The sequence below is a fragment of the Xiphophorus maculatus genome, chromosome 15 (genome assembly GCF_002775205.1).
Source record: "Xiphophorus maculatus strain JP 163 A chromosome 15, X_maculatus-5.0-male, whole genome shotgun sequence".
NCBI classification, from domain to species: Eukaryota; Metazoa; Chordata; class Actinopteri; order Cyprinodontiformes; family Poeciliidae; genus Xiphophorus; species Xiphophorus maculatus.
In genome coordinates, this window is record NC_036457.1 from 3,941,379 (window position 1) to 3,962,423 (window position 21,045).

At 37.4% G+C, this 21,045-nt stretch overlaps 1 protein-coding gene across 2 annotated transcripts; it reads right to left on the reverse strand.

Moving 5' to 3' along the window:
- Positions 1-4,158: 4,158 nt before the first annotated feature.
- Positions 4,159-20,754, reverse strand: LOC102227805 (Krueppel-like factor 11). Of its 2 annotated transcripts, XM_023348323.1 has the most exons (5): positions 20,729-20,754; positions 17,479-17,528; positions 7,805-8,032; positions 5,999-6,740; positions 4,159-5,331 (listed from the first exon to the last, which is right to left on the reverse strand). In XM_023348323.1, exons 3-5 carry the CDS (start codon positions 8,021-8,023, stop codon positions 5,033-5,035), a joined length of 1,260 nt encoding a protein of 419 aa, XP_023204091.1. In that variant the 5' UTR covers positions 8,024-8,032; positions 17,479-17,528; positions 20,729-20,754; the 3' UTR covers positions 4,159-5,032. The 2 variants fall into 2 exon arrangements, with proteins under 2 accessions (XP_023204091.1, XP_014327875.1); XM_014472389.2 differs by lacking the exons at positions 17,479-17,528; positions 20,729-20,754 and adding an exon at positions 10,245-10,372.
- Positions 20,755-21,045: the final 291 nt, after the last annotated feature.

The window sequence follows — 21,045 nt, forward strand, 5'->3', positions numbered from 1 at the left end:
CATTTATATTTTTGAACGCAAATAAAATTGATTTGAGTTATTGAATTATAAAAGTATGGACCCTGCCATTGAAATTTAATCTAAATATTTCAAACTAAATCAAGTAGTACAAAAATAAAAAAAGGTATGTTGAAATGTAAATGAAATACCATATTTTCACCCAAAAATATTTTAAATAGCTTAATAATGTCAATACAGCCACATGATCACTAATGTGTAGGCATGGTAAAGGTTTATTATAGGGATATTTGCTAAGCTTGCCTTTAAACAGCAGTTGCCAAATCCTTGGCAGCCATCTTTCTTTTCCATTACAACTGACTTTCAACCATGAACTTCAGATTCCAACATGCTAGCTACTCCTAAACCTACAAGTCACAGCAAGTGCTTCCAAAACAGCACAAACCCCCTAAAGACAGAGGGAATTTCAACTGAATCCTTCTCAGTTCAGACTCTCATCAGAATCGAACAAAAGCACCACAAAAGAGGCCTAGCGCAGGCCTACAACAACAGCGTTAGCATCAGCGTTAGCATCGCATCCAACCAGCAGCAGCTCCTACCCTGAGATGTCTTCTAGACCCGCCATCGAACAGGTGCTTCACGTAACCTACCTTTGAAGGGTCGGGCGGATCCCCCAGGCAGCTTGAAGAGATCCTCAGTTTGATTGTAGATCAACCCAGGTATATCCATTATCGATCTGCTGATAGTTCCAGACGCCATTTTTTTTATCCTCGGATATTTCAGGGATGCCAGCAGCCAAACAAACCGCCGCTCAGATAGATAGATAGATAGATAGCATTTATTGTCATTGAACAGAATTCAACGAAATTTCCATTGCAGCTCCCGTGCCAAAGGTCAAATATATACAGTATAAATAAGCAAACACACAATAATAATAATAGTATATACAACTAAATTAACTAAAGGCACTCAACCACACCAAAGATGCCATGGTGGGTCGCTCTTCCCATGCTGCTCTGTTTAAACACAAAAAAATGGCTTCAAAAACTTGACCTGGGATAAAAACTACTTCGAATAATGTTTCCGAAATATAACTTACCGAATAACAAACGCAGCGATTTCAAACATGGCGCTAACGCGGCCTACTCACGCAATCTAGCCTATTCTCAAGTACAAACGACCGAAGCCAGGTAAATCCGCAGAAGCTTTGAGTCACTAGTGGTGGGCGTCCACGCGGATTCATTGTCTCGGGAGATCAGAAAAGATCGTTTTAATCCGGATTCTAGAATGGATGAATGTCAAAACACTGTTTTTTTTGTGTGTGTCTGTATGCGGCCAGGTGGTTAATTGCCTTATGCTGAACGCTTACGTAGTAAGCGCGCCATAGGTCTGTCCTTGGCGCATGCGCCTCAGAAAACAAACATGGCGCCGACCAGCAGATTTGACAGTTTCAAGTCCAAATACAATGTAAAACTCCCCAAACCTAACAAACTAAAAAACAAACAACAACAACAAAAAACCCAGTCCGAATCTCAACCTTTAATAAAACTCATATTAATAGCACTATATGTTTTTTCTATATATCTCCCTAAAACAGTTTCAGAATGCTTTAGAGAAAAAGTAACTTGTAAATTTTTCTAAGAAGCCAGTTTATGTCTCAAACACTAATTTAGAATAATTTAGAGAAACAGTGAAAACTTATTCATATACATAACTATATCTCTAATGTAGTTGTCATCCCTAAAACTATATTAGGGATAAGATGGCTTGTTATTAGGAAAATGTACATTTTCAAAGCTGCTCCAGTATGCCCTGATTCCTATGGAGAGTGCAGAGTGACAAATGACACTACACAACTTATGAAATAATTACTTAAATGTGTCATTCATTTATTAAAACTGTTCTCACCTCCATCTTGAAATAATATAAGTTTATTCATAAATTGCTTATTAAAATGTACAATAAAGCTGTCTGAAATACTTTTTTTTTTATTATTTCTGGTTACATTTATGCAAATATAAATCAACAGATTGTAATTAAAAGTTCAATTTAGATTTCATTTCAGTGCGAATCAAGAAATTCCTGTCGTTCTGATATTTCTGAGGAGAGGATGGGATGCTGGTCCACATTTCAGGAACAGAAACCATGAAATGTTTGGAGAAAAAGAGAATAAAATGAGTCAGTAGGGATTAGGATGAGAGAAAGATCAGAAGAGAAACAGCCAAACATTCTTTCTGTTTGGCATTCTATTCTTTCATCTCTGAAAGAACAGTTAAAAAAATGCAGCTGTTTTATGTTTTCCACAGAAGATAAACAGTAGGTTCTGGACCTTCAGAACCAGCTGGTCGTTCAGACAAAGCTGACCTGGAGTCCATCTGCAGACCAGTCTGGTTTGCAGATGGACTGTATTAGATGTGTAGTTTCGCCTCCCGGCCACATGGCGTCACTATTCTCCACAAAACGCAACCTTGGCCAGACTCCGCGGTCTTTTGGTTTATTTCCCCTCGCTTCTTTTGGCTGCAGCTGAATGTCGGTCAGTAAGGCAAAGGGGCGGAGACACGAAGTTTCAGTTATACGCCTCCGTGCTCTCCCATTGGTCACGCCCCCTCAATGCTGGCCCCTGATTGGTCGGTGGTTGTTACCGGGTGGGGTGGGGAGAGAGCAGCGGAGGTTCGGTTGTGTAACTTTGTACGTCAGAGTCCTGCGGTCATAAACGGGACGCTGTGTTTATATAACACTCTGCAGCTCAGAAAGGTGAATTAACTTCACTTTATATGTTTCAGTTTAACTCTTTGTGGTTTTTGTACTTGTTAATCTACTAGAAGACAAAATAAATAACCTAAAAACACAAGACAAGCTACAGTAATCCAAATATAAGTGCAAACAGACAAGAAAAAAAATCATATATCAACATATAAAGTTAGAATTTTGCCTTTTAATGATCGCCTGAATGTCTTGAGGGTTTTTTTTTTCTTTGGCGCAACAAAAACAACCTTTTTGTAATGATTGGTTGAACTCAACAAACACTTTAATCACATTTTTATATATATAAAGCTACCCATGTCCAAAACAAACATCAAAGTTAAACAGGCTCAAATTGACATTAGTTTCATAACAAACAAAAATATATGTGCAATTTTATCTGGTATCATAAACAAGTCCAGTTCGAAGATTACAATATCCACCTATTTGATAAAACATAAATTACTTCAGTAAAACATGGACTGATACTTTTTTCTTGCTAATTAACTTCAATAATTGTATTTTCATTTGAGACTCATGACGTTTATACATATTTTTTGCTATGCTAACTAAGCTAATCAAATTCACTCCAGCTCTGGTGGATTAAAACAAAGAATATATATGTTAAACTAATTACTGTTTCCTAATCAGTAAACATAATCCAAAAAATCCAAACATAACTAAATGCAATAATTCTATTTTCATTTGGTACTTATGACTTTTCAACTTCATATTATTAAGCTAGCTAAGTTAATCCACAAATAACTTTTGTGGATAAAAAGAAAGAATATATTTGGGACATATTAAGCTAGTAATTTTTTCCTACTCAGTAAACATTGGGTCAAAGTCAAAGGATATACAGTATGTATTCTTGTGTGTTATAATTAAAGCATATTTGTGAATTTTAATCATTTATGGTCCATAACAACCTCCATTAATTTATTTTTTTTCCCTATTAGAAATGCTGCAAAAATCATTACAAATTGCCCATATCATCTTCCAAAGGAGGGTAGTTACTTAAATTTACTTTATTAATTTAAAAAAATATTCCTTTAAGAGATAGCTTAACTGCACCTTACTTTTACTTGATTAATATTATAAAGTAATTTCTACATGTGAGTATGTACTGGTTTAACAAGCTTAATGTTGGAAAATTTTGATTTCAAAATGTTTCTTCTGCTTGAATTTGTTTGTTTTGTAAATATATTAATTATTTTTATTAATCTTTTCACTTTAGTCTTTAAAATACTAGAATTTTTACATTGCTATACTTCTATTTGTCTAATGATATTTTTAAATATTAAATCATGTTATGATCAGTACTTCAGTCAAATTTTCATCAGCAATTTCTTGAATGGCTACGTTTTACTTTTATTGAGTAAAAGTATGTTGACAGTTTTGTTCTTAATCTTCCCAACTTATAAAAAAGCAACAAAAAAAACTAAAACAACCAAGAGGTTCATTGTAAAGTTTTATTATAAAAGCTATATTGTTCACTGTTGTCAACAAACAAATGTATGGAAATGGGATTACTCTGATATAAACTGTTATTATTAAGAATAACATTTAATAACATGAGGTATTCTTACTGGCTACACTATGGGCCAAATCAAGATATTAAAACAGCACTTTTTCTCAACAAAGAATGTTAAATAATAATAATAATAATAATAATAATAATGAATAAAGCAAATATAGGTAGTATCACAGTGATGAATACTGTCCACTGACATTTAAAAAAAAATCAATAAATGGAAACTGGAATACATGTAACATTCATATAGATATCAGTATATTTACAATATTTACAGTCAAACAAACAGAAGTCGGCTAGTAACAGAAGCACGATACAGAAGCTTTGGCAAACAATAAACCGTGTGCATACGTTCTGCTAAATGTGACATATACACATGAAGTAAACATCATACATGGAGAGAGTATAAAAACAAGTAAGATTTTTATTTTAAAAAAATCCAGTGCAAAGTCAGGTTTTTGTTGGTTTCTGTTTGTGGATGAGTAGCAGCCTTCATGTCCTCCTCCTTCCTTTTTGCAGCGAGTTTGATGGTTGTGGTTGTAAAATGTCCTGAGTAGAGCGGAAAAGCTGTGAGTCCGGGTTTATGGCAGCACAGATATTTTAAAACGTGGTGCGTATGTGAAGCGGTTCCTCCTGTCTGATTGTTGCGCTTCTTCCATCGTGACGAGGACGGACATCTTTACAGGAAGTTCTTGATCTGAGTTCACCAGGATTTGCGGACCCTGTTTCGATGTCTTGTAAACGTAGCCGGGGCCTGAATCCTAAGCCTTGGAGTCCTGAGTTGCCCCCGCGAGTCTTTCAGTTGGCGGTGGAGACGAGCACGCCGAGGGGAAGCGTGGGGCCCTTGTTTTGGCCCTTGGGCACGGCGGCTGCTTTCGTCAGGTCCCTGGTTTCCGGGGGCCACGACGACGCCCTTTTGGTTGTCATGTGCCGCCGGGCGTGTTTGGTCAAGTGGTCGCTGCGCATGAAGCGCCGGTCGCACACAGTGCAGACAAACTTCTTCTCGCCCGTGTGCGTCCGGCGGTGGCGGGAAAGCTCGTCAGAGCGGGCGAACCGCTTGTCGCAGCCTTCCCAGTGACAGCTGAACGGCTTTTCGCCTGCAGAGAGCGAGGACGGGTTGGTTAGAGAAACCACAAACACAGAACGCTTTCCTACTCAACGCCAGACTCACTTAATCGTTCACAGATTACAATTTTTTTCTGTGGCTAACAATTATTTCAGTGAAAGATTATTCTATCAATTTATTTTGATGATTAATCAATTATTCTAATGATTAAAATGATGATTCATATTATGATTAATTGATAATTCTTATTGATATTTATGCATTTCTAATATTGTATAAAATATGCGATTAAACGATCAATCAACTACTAAATTAGTTGCCGATTATTTCAACAATTGATGAATCATGATCGATTGTTTCTGCAATAGCTGTATTTGCATTTTCAATAAAATAGGTATATCTTTATTTTAAAAATGAATTAAGTTGTTTATTTACATTTTAAACATATTTCTAATGTATAAAACAAGTGATGATTAATCGATGACTTTTTGATGACTTCATTCTTGTGTTTTTATGATGTATTGAATGATCTTGTTGCTGAAATGTGCTATAAAAATAAACTTCTTTGATTGATTACTAAATTAATTAATGACTGTTTCAATAATTAACACGATTAATTGCTTCAGTCGTAATATCTGGACCTTTACGGAAGTGGATAAGATCAGTTTCACATGTATAGGCGCTCCACTAACTCGTACCTGTGTGTGTGCGCAGGTGAGCCTTGAGGTGTGAACTCTTGAAGTAGGTCTTCTTGCAGCCGGGGAAAGTGCAGACGTAGTTCCGTCTGCGGGAGAAGTCGGCCTGCGAGGCGCCGCTGCTTGTTCCTGACGGCATGTAAACGGGGGCGGGGGCCAGGGGGAGGAGCTTGGTGTTGCCCAGGGTCATTACAGTCTGGGGACCCTGCGTTGTCTGCGACATCGGCCCCTGCGGCACCACGAACATGACTGCCCCCTGCGGTACGGTGGAGCCCACCAGCAGGGGCTGGGTGAAGGTAGGCGGAGGGGACTGGGGTCCGGCTTGGGTCTGGACCTGGACCGGAGCCTGGACGAACGCCGAAATCATTCCCGTCTGGCCGCCGACCGGAAAGACCTGGCAGAGAACCGGAGAGGTGGGAACCGCCGAGGAAGACGGAGGGGGCACGGCGTTCTTCTCCACGGGAGGCAGCTCCGGCGGCGTGGGTGTGTCCGTCTGCGGGGCGGAGGGCGGCGGCACGGGGAGGCTGTCGGCGGTGTGGCGGATGACGCTGGTGGCCATCGCCTTGCCTGGCAGAACCACGCAGGGCGGCTCGACGTGAGGGAGCGGCGGCGGCGGTGTGGGGATTTGAGGGGAGGCGCAGGGCTGCGGGGGGCGGAGCATTAGCTGTCTGGAGGCGGAGCTTGTGGTGAGGACAGTCATAGTGGACGCCTCGGCAAAGCTTGGACTGTGAGGCGGAGTCATACACTAAAAAACAAGAAAAGCTTTTCAGTCCTCAATTCCTGCTTTCTGATTGGTTGCTTTCCTAGTTGTGCTGGATGATACGACTGAAATAATTATATAAGTGTTTCACATCAGTGGATATTTATAATTATCAGTATTTTTGCTTTAAATATCTGAAATACAGCTGATCTGCTGGTGTGAAGTTTACTGTTTTATACACATTTTATTATTTTTACCAGTTATGAGGAATAGGGAGGAAACTTGAAACTGCTTCTGCGCCAGTTACTCAGCATGTTGTTGCTAGGCAACTGAAGAGTGAGTGAGTTAGTTGATTCCACCAGTCTTGCTAAGCTAGCTGTGAGCGGTTAAAGACGTGGATCGAAGTTCAGTGAATATTCTGTACATCAGGGTTGTCCAAAGTGCGGCCTGGGGCCTTTTGTGGCCCTTGGATTCATTTTGTGTGGACGCTGACCTTAATTCAAGAAAGACACAAATTTGGCCATCCAACACTTTTTGTAAATTTATTTAGGAGATTTTCTGCTGCAAGTTTAAATCTTCTTAAACTGAAAATGTTAAGTACACACAAAAGTTTTTCTTTATTTTCTTTAGATTTTAATATGAAGTCATGCCACTAATATCCAGGAAGTTTTTACTAAAAACATCTTGTTTTTGAATAAAAATCAATTCTGTTATCTGAACATTACATGTGGCTAAATACAGTAGAGATTGTGGAAGAAAATTCTTACTTTTGTTGCTGGGAATAAACTTTAAAACATTTCATAGATTTAGAAAATGGGAAATAATAAGCCCAAAAGGGTAAATAACAAAACATTTAGGCAAACACAAAATATTGTGCATTTTTTATTGTTGTGCAGGTAAAAGAGAGAAAATTCACAACAATATTTTTGTGTTTTTAATTTAAATTTTGGCCCCTGAAAACTTTCAGCTTTGGGATTTTGGCCCTCAGTGCAAAACATTTAGACACTACTGGTATATATTGAATATTCAGTCAGATGTATTATCTATTGATATTGATATATGTTGGATTACATATTGTTATTGATTTTTTGTCCAGGCTGACTTCCTACCAGTGAGGACAGGGCGATCAGGTCCTTGGGAACGTCGCCGCCCTCCGGATGGAGCTGGATGGAGTCGCAGGAGTCGGAGGTGGGCGTCAGTGGGCGGGGCTTAGGGGGCTGCTGGCACCAGAAGCTCATGCTGACGAGCGCCTCGGCGGCCTCCAGGTCGTGGTACTCGACGCACGGCCTCTGCTCCATGGCCGCCAGCGCCGCCGTGTGGCTGTTCATCAGATCCACCTGAAGAACATCAGCAGGTCAGATTGATCCGGTACAGGTTCAGCAACTATTTTGCTCTCAAACATTTATTTTAAGTCTTTTTATTTCATCTGTCAGTTCTTACTATATTCATTGGGAAAACTTAAGACACAATGTATCAGCTTTCATAAAAACACATTCATCCCTTTTTGCGAAACTAATTTCTTCATATTTTAGTGCTCCCTATTGTTGGAAAATAAAAAATTACTTTGCATGATTCAAATACGATAATAAATCAGTGAGATGAAGTGGACATTTGGTAAAGCAGCAAATTTATGTGGGATGGATGGATGGTTGGTTGTGGTTGGTTGGTGGACAAATGGTTGGACTCTTAGAGAATAGTAAAGGTTTTTCTAGACCATCAAACTTCAACATAAAACATTTTACTTTCCAGGTTTTACTTTTCTCTGATGTTCCAGATTCAACTGCCGCCATGTTTTTTTGTGTTTTAAAATCTTTCCATTCCAACAAAAGGACAGTCTCCATTTTACTGTCATGTCATTGTAAGAAAACTGCATTTATTTGAACAGATTCTGAGTTCATTTGGTGGAAAATGCTTCATTCTAAGTGGTTTAGATTAGTGAAAACAAAGAAAATGTCGATCAGGCTGATTCTGTCTCGGTGAGCAAACAAGGCAATCATTCCTGCGTGTCCTGAAAGCACCAGCCGACTGTTTGCCTCTTCCTCTGGGAACGAGGGCGCACCACCACCCATCTAATTACCAATGATATCATAGTTTCCTCAAATCCTCCTGAGCCCAAACCGCCTCAGATTCTAAATAAACCAGAACCAGAGGCCGGGGTGTAGCAAAAAGACATAAATAATCGACAAATGAACTGCGAGGCTGAGCTTGGGAGGTGACTCAGGGACAAAGGGCTTCGGGGTATTTGGCCGAGTTACAGCAAAGCTCAGCTGCACATGCAGGAAGGGTGGAGGAGAGCGAGCGAGAGGCGAGAGACCATCATAAAACACAGAGAGAGAGAGAGTTCCCTTCTTTCTCTTTGCTGTGTTTCACAAAAGCTAAAGGGGACCCTCCCTGCACCCAGAATAGATGACGGAAGCGGTTACGCCCCCTAAACACAGGCCACGCCCCCTTCACCGACTCTCCCACAGAGAGAGGGAGAGAGAGGGATAACAACAGGAAGTCAAACAAAACAAAGTCAATTTGCAACTAGCACGCCAACACTCCCATTTCCCAGCTTCACACGAATGCACCGCTTGATTATAAACAACAGGTTCATGCACACATTAAAGTTCCTTTATGCAGATATCGGCTCCTGATCGTCGTGTTTTGTCGTCTGTCGCTGTGTCTTGGGGGATTTTTCCGCCCATTTCTGCCGAGTCTTTGTTTCCAGGGGCAGCTTTCACACAAACTGACCTCTGGATGTGATTCCCTGATCAAATCCAGACTTTTAGACATCTGACCAAAACAAAGACAATGTCTGATCAAATTAAAGCAACAATGCTGCATAATATAAAACTAATTCCTGAACATATTCATTATAAGCATTTTTTAGAACCTTTTAGAACCTTGCGCTTTTTCCATCAAGGACTCACACATATACATTTTCTTGATTTTCCACATCATAAGACATAAATAAATTCCTCAATTTTAGTTTTATTTTACACTATCCACTACTTACTTAAATAAAAACACCCTTATCAATTAAGTAATCAAACAATACTAATCTGGTTGAGGTGAATTAGTTTATTTCAACAATAACACAACATGAAATTGTAATTTCTGATAATTTTTCATGAAAAAAAACAAACGCTCTGGATCGACACAATAGGCGGTCGATTGTTTTTCCTGGAGGTGATTCAGCTGGGAAACAAAAGAAACCATCAACCAGACAAACTTTCTGCTGCAGCGATGGATGCATTGCAGGGATGCAACTGTTGTTAGAGAGAAGGGAAGAGATCGCGCGCGCACACACAGGCACGTGCGATCCTGTATCCGCACACAAACACACATGCGCGCGCATATGGGGGTTCATCGGGTTCACTGTGACCTCAGATAAACCGGCTGGCAGGCTGAAATACCACCGGATCAGAGTCGGTACCGAATCTGTCGCGGGTTTTATTAGTCCAGACAGATAACCGGACAACTTTAATTCCTAAAAATGTATAAAAATAATAAAAATAACAATAATAAAAAACAGACCGGGGAGGACGGAACCGGGCTGGGGCTCACCTGACAGGGGCTCCCTGTCGAGGAGCTCCGCATGAGGAGAGCGAAGAGGAGCAGAGGAGTGCTGGAGGTTCGGAGCGCTGTGGTTCTGCCTGCAGACCGAGCTTCACTTCAGCTGTGAGCAGCCAAAAAAAAAAAAAAAAACAACACAGAAACGAAATTCAGAGCAAGTCTGGCGGGTGGTAACACGCAGCCAATCACAGCTAAAGGTGTAGCGGGCGGCGGCCAATCACCGGCGAGGCGGTTCATGATCAATACGTGGCCGCCAGATGATTGGTCCGAGGCGGGGTGCGTGGCCGCCGGGGGGCGTGGTTAGGGAGTCAGCGGTGTCAGAGTAAACCCGGTGAACCCGGCAGCGCGTGCGATGTGGGGGAAAGGTTGGGGAGGAAGGGGAGGCGCGAGGCAGGCGAGCCCGCGAAAACCTGCGGGAGCGCGCGCGACAGGCTGCACTGAGACACAATGACTGCCACAAAAACAGGGAAGATATCGACAAATTCTAACCTGAAAATGATTTTCTTTTTAAAAACAGACTCAGACTCGGTTTTAACGACACAAAGACACTCTCACACACAGTTTGGGTTCCTGTTTCTGTGTTATTACTTTGTTGGTAAGGCGGAAACGCATCGAACCTCAACAATAACAAAGGATTATCATGTAAAAACACTTAGGTTTCAACTTTGAATGTTCAATGAAAAACACATTCAGAAATTCCACAGTGATTAAAGTAAATACAATATTTTAGTTTCAAACAAACTAATAATCAAGTGATGAGTCTTTTGTTCTAAAAAAAGAGTGTAAGTATCTAAAAGAAATATATATCATGCTACCTTACATTTGCTGTGGGAATTTGGATATTACGACAATTTAGTAAAAAAAAAAAAAAAAAGATCAACTGTAACACCTCACTTAAGTCAAACCTCCTACTTCGAAATTCGGACAATTTGTTAAACTCCAGCTTTGAGTTCCAATATGGCCGCTCCTTGCAACAACAATAGTAAGCTTTGATGAAAACATATTTATTTTACAAGAAATACTTGTGAAAGTGGGTTTATAATGAATGTCACCTAGAGAGCAAGGCCAGGAAAAAGTTTTAATTAAATATAGTGAGGGAGAGGGAAGTATGTCAGTTATGCTAGCTTGACTTTGGCAACTGTAACATGTAGATGTGCTGTGGAATTCAGCGTGTTTGGGTTCAATAAAAAAAGACGACCTAAATGCCAACTCTCTGATATGATAGAGGAGGTGTTTAAATTAGCTAATCAACCACAGTGATCACTTATTAATAATCTCAAAGTAAACATCAAGAAAACATCAAACTAAAGGACTGAATGTTCTGTTGCTTGTGTGGAAAATGTTTGAACGTTTTTTGGTGATGAATCCTGATACATTCGGTAGCGTTGCTGACAGTTGCTGTGGCAACGAGTCTGTTTGGCATCGCCGGCTACGGATGGCAAGTTAAAGAATCGTCTTTTTGCCCTCCATTGTGTGCATGCTATACTTCAAAATCCACATACAAAAAAATGTAGACGGAAATATGGCTAGTGTGGTTCTCTGGAGTCCCAGAGCCTTTCATATGGATTTCCAGTTATTTTGTAAACTTTTCATGAATTTCTTTAGATGGGGGATGATGTGATTTTTTGCCTACTTCATGTTGTCAGACTGGTTCTGTAAAAGTAACTATTTTTGTTTGCTTAAACTTTGCCTTGTACAAAATGTCATTTATCACAGTTTAAGATCTGATATGACTTGTTTAATGAAACTTGGTTTCCTCCATGTGAATATTTTTGATTGACACGGCTGTGAAAATGTGTGTTTAGGAAGAGATGGGCGTGTCACATAAATACGCCCCTGGACAGCAACAAAAAACACTCGAGTGACAACAGTCCAAAGCGTTTTCTTTTTCGTTCCCTGAAGGAGTCAGAAACTGAAGCTGCAGACAAAACAACACGCTGGGGGGAATCCAGCCTGTGTTTACATGCAGGACCTGGGAATTCAGCTGCTGGGAACGGCAGTCCACGAGTTAACTGACGATTTCTTTTCTTTAGATGCTTGCAGGGATGTTGAGGTTTTTCCAATGGTCTGCACGTTAAAATGCAGGGAAAACGAGTATTTAAGGTGAGACAAAAGGGAAGTGAGATCCTGCAGCTCTGGAGGCCATCAGCATGTTCCTCATTGTCTTTTTTCTGCACCGTTTTCCTGTCTGTGGCTCGCCCCCTCCCCACCAGGCCAATGAACCCAGGGACTCCAGAGCTGCGAGGTTGTAAACAGCCTCTCCAGTGAAGAATTTCAGGGCGGGGCTAAAAGGCAGCCTCCCCCCCACTCTCCACCATCTTTCTCCCCCTTTTCCTCACCCAGGCTCGTGCACACGCTGGCCCTGCACCGGCTCCTTTGTTGAAGCTGCATGTTAACCCTTTAAAGTGCAACGTGGTGAGAGTGGGTGTCTCAATGCGTTTCCATTACTAATGTCCACAAGTCTACATAAAAAAAAGAAAAAATTTTGCAATTGCGATGCCTCTATTAAATAACAAGTTAAATTAAGGCCGTTTTCACAACTGATGGGTTTTAATTGGAGACCAATTAAACATTTGTTCCATTTCCAGCTGCTGTGGGTTTGTTTTTCACTGCACTAAGTCAAAACAACCAAACCCTTCAAAAACCTGTTCCCCTCCTCGCCTGTGGAGGCGCTGCACCACGAACCACTGAAGGAAACAACATGAAAACCTCTGACGAAGACACTTAGCGCAACATCTTTCTTCACAAAATGCAAGCAAAAATGGAGTAGCATCACATTCTTCTTTAGTTTTCCTGCTAGCTTTAGGCTAGCATGTTTGTTTTTGTTGTATTTACCCAGAATGCCCTGTGCTTTAGTCTACTTCCTGCTTTTGGAACTGTTTCCGATATCACATATGGATATCATTTCAACCGAAGCAAAACCTGGATTTGTAGGAAACACGGCTATTTTGAGAAAAACGTTTTTCCGCTGCACCAAAATGTGATCAACCACCAGATGAAACTAATAGGGAAAGATGAAGAAGACAAGAGGAAGTGCTGGGAGGACAATGGTGCACCATGTTTTTCAAATGTCTAATCACATATACAAATGTATTCACGGGTGATTTTAATTTAGTTTCTTATGTATTGGTTTTATTTTCGTAATTCTCATTTGTGCAAACGCAGCTACTAACTGTTTCCACTGACCGTGGAATTACAAAAATTAATTTGCTTAATGGAAACACGGAAATTTTGGAAAACAAATCGAGATTTTCGATAAAACGTTTTTACTCTAGAATTGGTTTTTTGGGGGTTTTTTTCAGCTATATTGACATGTGATCAACAACCACATGTTACTACTAGCAAAAAGACGAAGAAGATGACAGGAAATGGGAGGAGAACGATGGCACAACATGCTTTTAATTTCTTATCACGCGAACGAACGTATTCATTTGTAATTTAAATTTTGTTTCTTATTTAACAGTGGTATTTTTGTAATTCAAATTAACTGCTCGAATTTGAATTATGAAAATAAATTTGTTTAGAGTGGAAACAAGCCAATTTAGACAAAGAAAATTCACGTTTTTTGATAAAACGTTGCAGTTGGTTTATCGGCTGAATCAAATGAACTTTTGACGAAAAAACAAAGACGACAGGAAGTGGTAGGAGAACGATGGCACATGTTTTTAATCTCTTATCGCGTGAAGAAACGTATTTATGTGTGATTTTAATTGTATTTCTAATTAATGAAAGCACCACAACTGCAAAATTGTGTTTATTTTTCAACATTAGCAGAATATGGACAAAGATTTGCGTACGCTTGTACGGCAAACGCAGCCTATGTGTGAAACAAAAAGCTTAAAGCAGGATCTGGGTGACGCGAGTTCAATCTGGCTTCCAGGTTCACTGAGGTTGTGGAGTAAAAAAAAAGGGGGTGAAGGAGAGGAAAACACATGAACGGTTGGTCCATAAAACCCAGTCTCCGGGCAGAAAACACTCCCAGATTTGTGCAGGAGGAAATCACAGACTGAGCTCAGCTGTTTCAGGGAGTCAGGAGGAAAAATCCTGCGGCCCGTTTTCAACCCAAACCCACAAAACCTCAAAGCCACACCTGGTTCTGAACACTTTTCTCTGAAAAGTCAAAGAACTGTTTGTTAACATGAGTTAAACAAACCGCCTCTGAAGTCCAAGAAATCCTTGGGACTCAGTGTGAAAACAAGTGAACTGGGAGGAACTCTGAGGTCATTATTAAAAACAGACATGGAAAAATAACAGAAAAAGATCTGAGGACCTTTTTAGAAAGTTAATGCACTTTTTGAAAGGTTATGTTAAAAATAAATTGTATATTTAGGAATAAAATGAGTAAAAATCTCTGAATATCAAAGTAAAGATAAAAAAGTCCAACTTTGGATGTTTTTGCTGAAGAAAAAACGTCATTTTTGACAAATTTCCGCTGAGAGAGAGAAGGCGTTTTGAAAGTAATTCCTGTTAGAAACATTTAATTATTTTAGAATGGGTGAGAAATTAGTCAATTTTATTTATTTACTTAAAAATACATAATTTTGAGAAAATATGACATTAAGTAAAAAAAAAAAAATCTTTAAAAAAAAATTCTTCCAGAGCTGTTTCAAACAACCCAGAAAAAACAAAGAGTAAATAAATTAAAATAAAAAAACAAATAAAAAACAGAATACCATAGTTTTATTAAATCTGTCAGAATGAATTATTGATACTGCCACTGTACTGAGATAAAATGGAAAATGTTTAACGCTGTTAAAAATCAAAAAACAATTGAAAGAAGTATCGTGAAACAAACGCTTCGTTCAAAAGACAAGATTTTTTGCCAGAGACATTGTTAAATTTTCCAAAAATCTTGGTAAATGTGTCTTATCATGAAATAGACGCTTGATTAAAAAGTCTTTGAAGAATTTCATCACAAAAACATTGTCAAATGAACGAAGATTTCTGTTTTAGAAAACATTTTGAAATAGACAGCTTCGCACAAAAATCTCCTAAATTTTTGTCAAATTTGAAACAATTGCTTCATAAAAGTCTTTGAAGGTTTTTCACTTAGCAACATTGTGAAACAGACACCTCGTTAAAAACTGTTTTAAGATTTCCTTTGCAGAAATATCGTCGAAAGACTTTAGATTTTTGTCAAAGAAACATAGTTAAGCAAACACTTTAATCAAAAATGTAAAAAAAATTGTTGTCAAAAATATTATGAAACAAATACTTTGTTTGAAAGTCTTCAAAGATTTTTGTTCCAGAAACAATAAAATTATCGCTTTTATTAAAGAATTTTTCAAGATTTTATCACAGAAACAGATCCTTTGTAAAGAAAGACAATGTTAAACAAACGCTAGTCAAAAATCTTCAAAAAAATGTAACAAACATCATGAAACAAACACTGAGTTGGTAAATATTTTAAGATTTTCTCACAGAAACATCATAAAAAAGGCTTTTTCCTCAGAAACATGGTGAAACAAACCCTTTGTTCAAAAGTCCTGTAAGGTTTTTGTTACAGAAACGAAGTTGGGCCGTTAATCAGTCTGACGCGGTGAAATCGTGGAGCAGATGAAGCTCTGCTCCATGATTTAAAGTGCACAGATCTGTTTCCCCTCCCTCAGGCTTTGGCTGAACATCACAACACCACTTTACATATCTTCAGGGTCAAAGGTCGATCCTCCTTCGAGATTTCCAAGAACTGGAAGTGAAGGAGCTGCTGGTACACTGACTGCGTCCAACCTGAAGATGTTTCATGTTGCTCCAGTTGGACGTTGATTTAAAAACGCGTCTCATAAAACTCTGTTTTTAAACTCTTTAAATTGTTTTATATACACAACCACACAAATAAAGGCTTTGTGTTAATGTTCAATGCAGAGTTGGTGATTTTGCAGAAGAATCAGAAAATCTCTTCAAAACATTTATATTTTCTTTGGTTAACAAAGTTAAACTTGTTTTATTCTTTCTGGGAATAGCTACTGAATAATTAAAAATATGTCACCCTTCTCTGTTTGTCTCGGTCCAGTAGTTGACTCCTCCAGGTTCACCAACTCTAATTTAAGACTTTTTAAGACCAAGAATTAACTTTAAGACCTGTATCGCGACCGAATTGTTCAAAAGAAGATTGTATATTCATACATGTGTAAGAATGGAAATTTATGGTACTCCTTCTGAGATTGACAGTAGCAGCATTTCAACGACAAATGTGTGCAAAACTTTGTCAATATTCTGCTAATGTTTGAAAAACACAATTTCACAGTTGCAGTGTTTCCATTAAATGAGAAACAGAATTAAAATCACGCGACTAAATTTATTCATGAAGTCAGACTGGCAGTAGTCCTACTACTTCCTGTCAACTTCTTTGTCATTTCCACCAGTAGCAACATCTGGTGGTTAGTCATTTGACTTGTGTGATATGAAAAGTGTTTCCATTGTAGTTTTGAAAAATATAATTCTGATATGCCAAAAAAACCCGCCTCATCCAAGCACAAAACCTTTTTTAAAATTTTTTTTGACATTGACATGTTTCCACAAACAGAAGTTCATGATAGATGCAGAAGCGCTAACTAGCAAGGCTATTTTAGCAGCTAGTTAGCGGTTAGCATTGAGCCACAGAATTAAGATGTTTATGCTCAACTCCAACTCTTGACTGACAATAAAGTCCTGTGAGAAAAAAAACAAAAAACTAGACAGAATATATGAGATCAAATAGTTGTGGCACAACAAAATTGTGGCACAAATACGCCACTAAATGTTGTTTTAAACATGCCAAACCCATAGGGGGCAGTGTCGCACAAAGCTAAAACCTGTCAGCCAATCAGAATCCTTCAAAACAACCATGACTTCCTGCTCAGAACTCAAAATGCTGCAAGAAAGTTCTTTTGTGTAGATATATATACATATTTAAGTACTTTTAAGTAGTGTATTAGAATATAAATTAAAAAAATAAAACATTTGGCTACTTGTGGAATCTGCTAACAAGAAAACCAAATTAGTTATTAGCAATGGTCCAGCAGCTTTTCCCTAAACATATTAAATAAAATAAATAAACCATAATGGTTCCCAATGAACAGCTGACAGAACAGCATCCAGTTATAAAATCAAATAAAGTAGCTGAAACGCACAACATTAATTATAACACGTAAAAACATATACGAAACATGATTAAAGTTACACATGAAACTATTTTATACAACTTGATTTGTCTAAAATGTGTGTTGGAATATAATATGATACTTACCACAGTTACAGACGGCAACAGGAGTTTCCGGTTGCTACGGTAACCACCAACTGTCAGGAGAAACGGCAAATAAAAGTCAGTAGCAGAAAAACTTGCCTAAATCAAAATGAATACATAAGTTTTAACAAAAGAACCCTTTTAGATGTATTAATATGGATTTTATATAAACATTTTATGTCAGCATCTCAAACACATAAACTTTGATCTGCTAATATAAGCGAGGGATGTCCAAAGAGCCGGGGGCCATTTTGTGGCCTTAGGCCTGATTCTTTTGGCCCCCAAATGCAATTCAAGATGGATACAGACTTATTTATTAAGAAAACTTTAATAAACAGGTTATTTTTAATCAGGGTAAAATTATTTGTTTACAATGGAAAATGTTACCTAAAACACAAAGTATTTTACAACCAAACTTTAACAATAAGTGGAAACATTTTTGCAAACTCTTTCTGGAAAGCCAACTTTGCTTCACCAAATCAGCTTTTATTCAATTAATAAATTCAGGTAAATATAGCAAACATTTTGAAGTGACCCGAATCCTGTTCTTATAAAAGCATAAAACAATTTGTAAACGTGAAAAATCCTTTTTAAGTTTTGGTTCTATGATGAATAACATTCCTTTCCTACTGAAAAATTAAATATTTTATTTGCTTAATTTCAGGTTTTTTGGTACTTTTGACTCTACAATTTTGGCTCTTCTGATAAAATTTACTCTGGGAGGAACTTCAGAGACTAAAAGTTAAATTTAAAGTTCAGCATCTGAAATTATTTCCAGAATATGATGTTTAAATAATAGTTTTTGTTTTAACCTAAGTCTTTATTCTAAGTGTTCATCTTTCAGGTGTTTTAATTGAGTTAGATGAAAATTCTTGATTTGAATTCTAATATTTAGATTTGACTTTTCATTCAGTTGTTAAATTTTATACTTTATTAAGTAATTAATTTACTGAGGTAAATAAACTGCCATGAATTTCATATAAATGAATTTCATATAATTTTAGAGTTTGGTTCTGAGTTCAGTTTAATCTTAGATACAAAATTTATGTTTAACGATTTATTTTAGAGATTTAGTTTCAGTTTGTTTCAAACTTTTGTATTAGGAAATACATTTTTAGTTTCAGAATTTAATCTGCAGCTTTTTAGTTTATTTTCATTGCATATTTTAATTTCAGGCTCAGTTCTCCATTAAAACATTTTCTGTGATTAATGTTACAATAATCTGGAGTTTAATTTGAATTTAGTTTTGTGTCTGAATTTAATTTCTGTTTGTCCTTAAATTTAGTTTCCAGGTTTATTCCTGAACTTTTCCCCCATCGTTGAGTTTGAAAGTTTTGTTTCACAATTTATTTTGTAAGTTTACTTCAAGATTTTGGTTTTATTTAACAAAATTAAAAACAAATGAACTGGTTCTAATTTTCTGTCAGTGACTTTTTACAAAACCAGCAGCTGAAATTAAAAACGTTAAAAAATGTTTATCGTTCAGGATTTTTGAAAGTTAAAAAAAAATCTTTTGACAAGAAATTAATCGAATGAAAACACCATTTAAAAACACTAATATTTATACATTTAAACAGGAAAAAAATAAAAATCCAATAAGGAAAAAATCCTAAACGGAAAAGAAAGTGCAATTTCTAATAACAGTTGATTCTGTTATTACTATTAACTGTTATTAATTTTAATAATTGTTGCTAGATGTTCACATATCTTATCTTTAAAATAATTTAAGATAAATAAATATTTTGTATTCGAAGCAAATTGTTCTACATTCATGAATTGTGGCAATTTGACGGAAATGAGTCACATTTTTAAAACATTACAGTTTTACTTCTTTAGCCTAAAACATAAATTTGATTTTTTTGTTGTTTTATGAAGGTAAAAAAGATTTTTACTTTTTATTAAATTCAATAAAATTGCTTTACATTTCAACATAAGAACAGTTTTTTCAGCTAAAATGCTTCTTTTCCACCCTGATTTTTGTGGTTTATTAATTAATTACCAATAAATTAATCAGTTTGGACCATTTTCATTATGGAAATTTTGACAAATCTTTAGAACTTTATCTTGGGTTCAATAAGCAGCTAATTTTAGTGTAATTTATTCTAAAAATCAATAATTATAATTCTTTTAAATTGTATACATTGAAAATAGTTATTTTGTTTTCTAAAATGTTATTTTTTTTATGTTTAAGCTGCTGTTTTATTTCTAGAAACATTAAAATGTTTTCAGAAAGCAGAAAAACAGATTCGGTTTGAGAAAAATGTGAACTAATGGTGCTAATTGACTCCTTAAAGTGATTAATTTGTGTTTAAATGCTGAGTAATTTCTGCAGCTCCGTCATCGGAGCAGCAGAAACCGTCCTCCTCTTCGTGTCTGAGTCTGAAGCGACTCGGAGCCAGCGGTCGCTCATGAATCCTCGGAACAGAAAGCCCAGTTTGCTTTCCAGGAACTCTGCATGGGAAACCTGGACGTCTTCCAGATGGTTTATATCAGCCGCCTGACAGCAGGAGTTGGAACTTTATGCTAAATCAGGAAATCGGGACCTGGTTTTTATTTCTTAAAACAAGTTTGTGCACGCCTCAGGCATGGAAAAATGTGAGGAAAACCTTTTCAGTTTCTGCTCCGCAAACCTGAAGTCTTTTTTAGCAGGAAGCGTCCAAAACTGATACTCAAGTAGGAGTAGAATTACTTCAACATATTTTTACTCAAGTAAAAGTAGCTGCCCAAGAAAATACTTACGATTAAGAAAGTATTTGATAAAAAATCAACTCAAGTACTGAGTAATTGATCAAATTATCAATCAATTAATATCGCATAATCAGATGGATCAAATATAAAGTGAAGTGGGAATTTTGGTATTTTAAGAACCAAAATCATAATAATTGATAGGAATAACAAAATCAGGCAAAAATATTTTTCCAAATCAGTTTCTTTCAATAAAAAAAAACTTATGAAACTTTAACAGAAACTGCAGTCTGTCTGGTGGATTTTTGGTTTAAACTTGTTTGTTTTTCATTCAGTGGGTAAAAAATCCAGAAATTTTACTCAATTAAGAGTAGAAATACTTCATAATAAAATTACTCGAGTAAAAGTAAAAAGCACAGCGTGTTTTCTTAGGAGTAAAAATACTTTTAGGTGTAAAAATACACCTAAAAGTATTTTTTTTCCAAAAGGCCACTCAAAAGTAACTGAGTAAATGTAACTAGTTACTATGAAACTGTTATCACTTTTGCAACTTGGGGTGTTTTCCCACCTGATAGTCCGGTCGACTCGGTTCGATTCTGGACCAAAACTGCAACGGTTGCTGCGGTTAAAACCAACCAAACCCTTTGAGCAACCTGTTCCCCTCCTGGCCTGTGGGGGCGCTGCACCAGGAACCACTGGAGGAAATGACACAAAAACCTCTGAAGACACTGAGAGCAACTTCCTTCTTCACAAAATGGAAATAAAAACAGTGGAGTTTGATTAACAGTTGGAGTATTTTTTAAAATCATTAGCCATTTTTTAGGCTGGCTCTAGGCTAGTGGATTTGTTTTGGTTGCATTTACCCAGAATGCCCTGCTCTGCAGT

Bases quoted from the DNA above. Each gene is read 5' to 3' on its own strand.
- LOC102227805 (XM_014472389.2), bottom strand. From the start codon at position 10,277: ATGCGGAGCTCCTCGACAGGGAGCCCCTGTCAG. The intron at 8,033-10,244 runs GTGAGCCCCAGC...GATGTTCTTCAG, and splicing joins CGACAGGGAGCCCCTGTCAG to GTGGATCTGATGAACAGCCA. The intron at 5,332-5,998 runs GTACGAGTTAGT...CGCTCTCTGCAG, and splicing joins TCACCTGCGCACACACACAG to GCGAAAAGCCGTTCAGCTGT.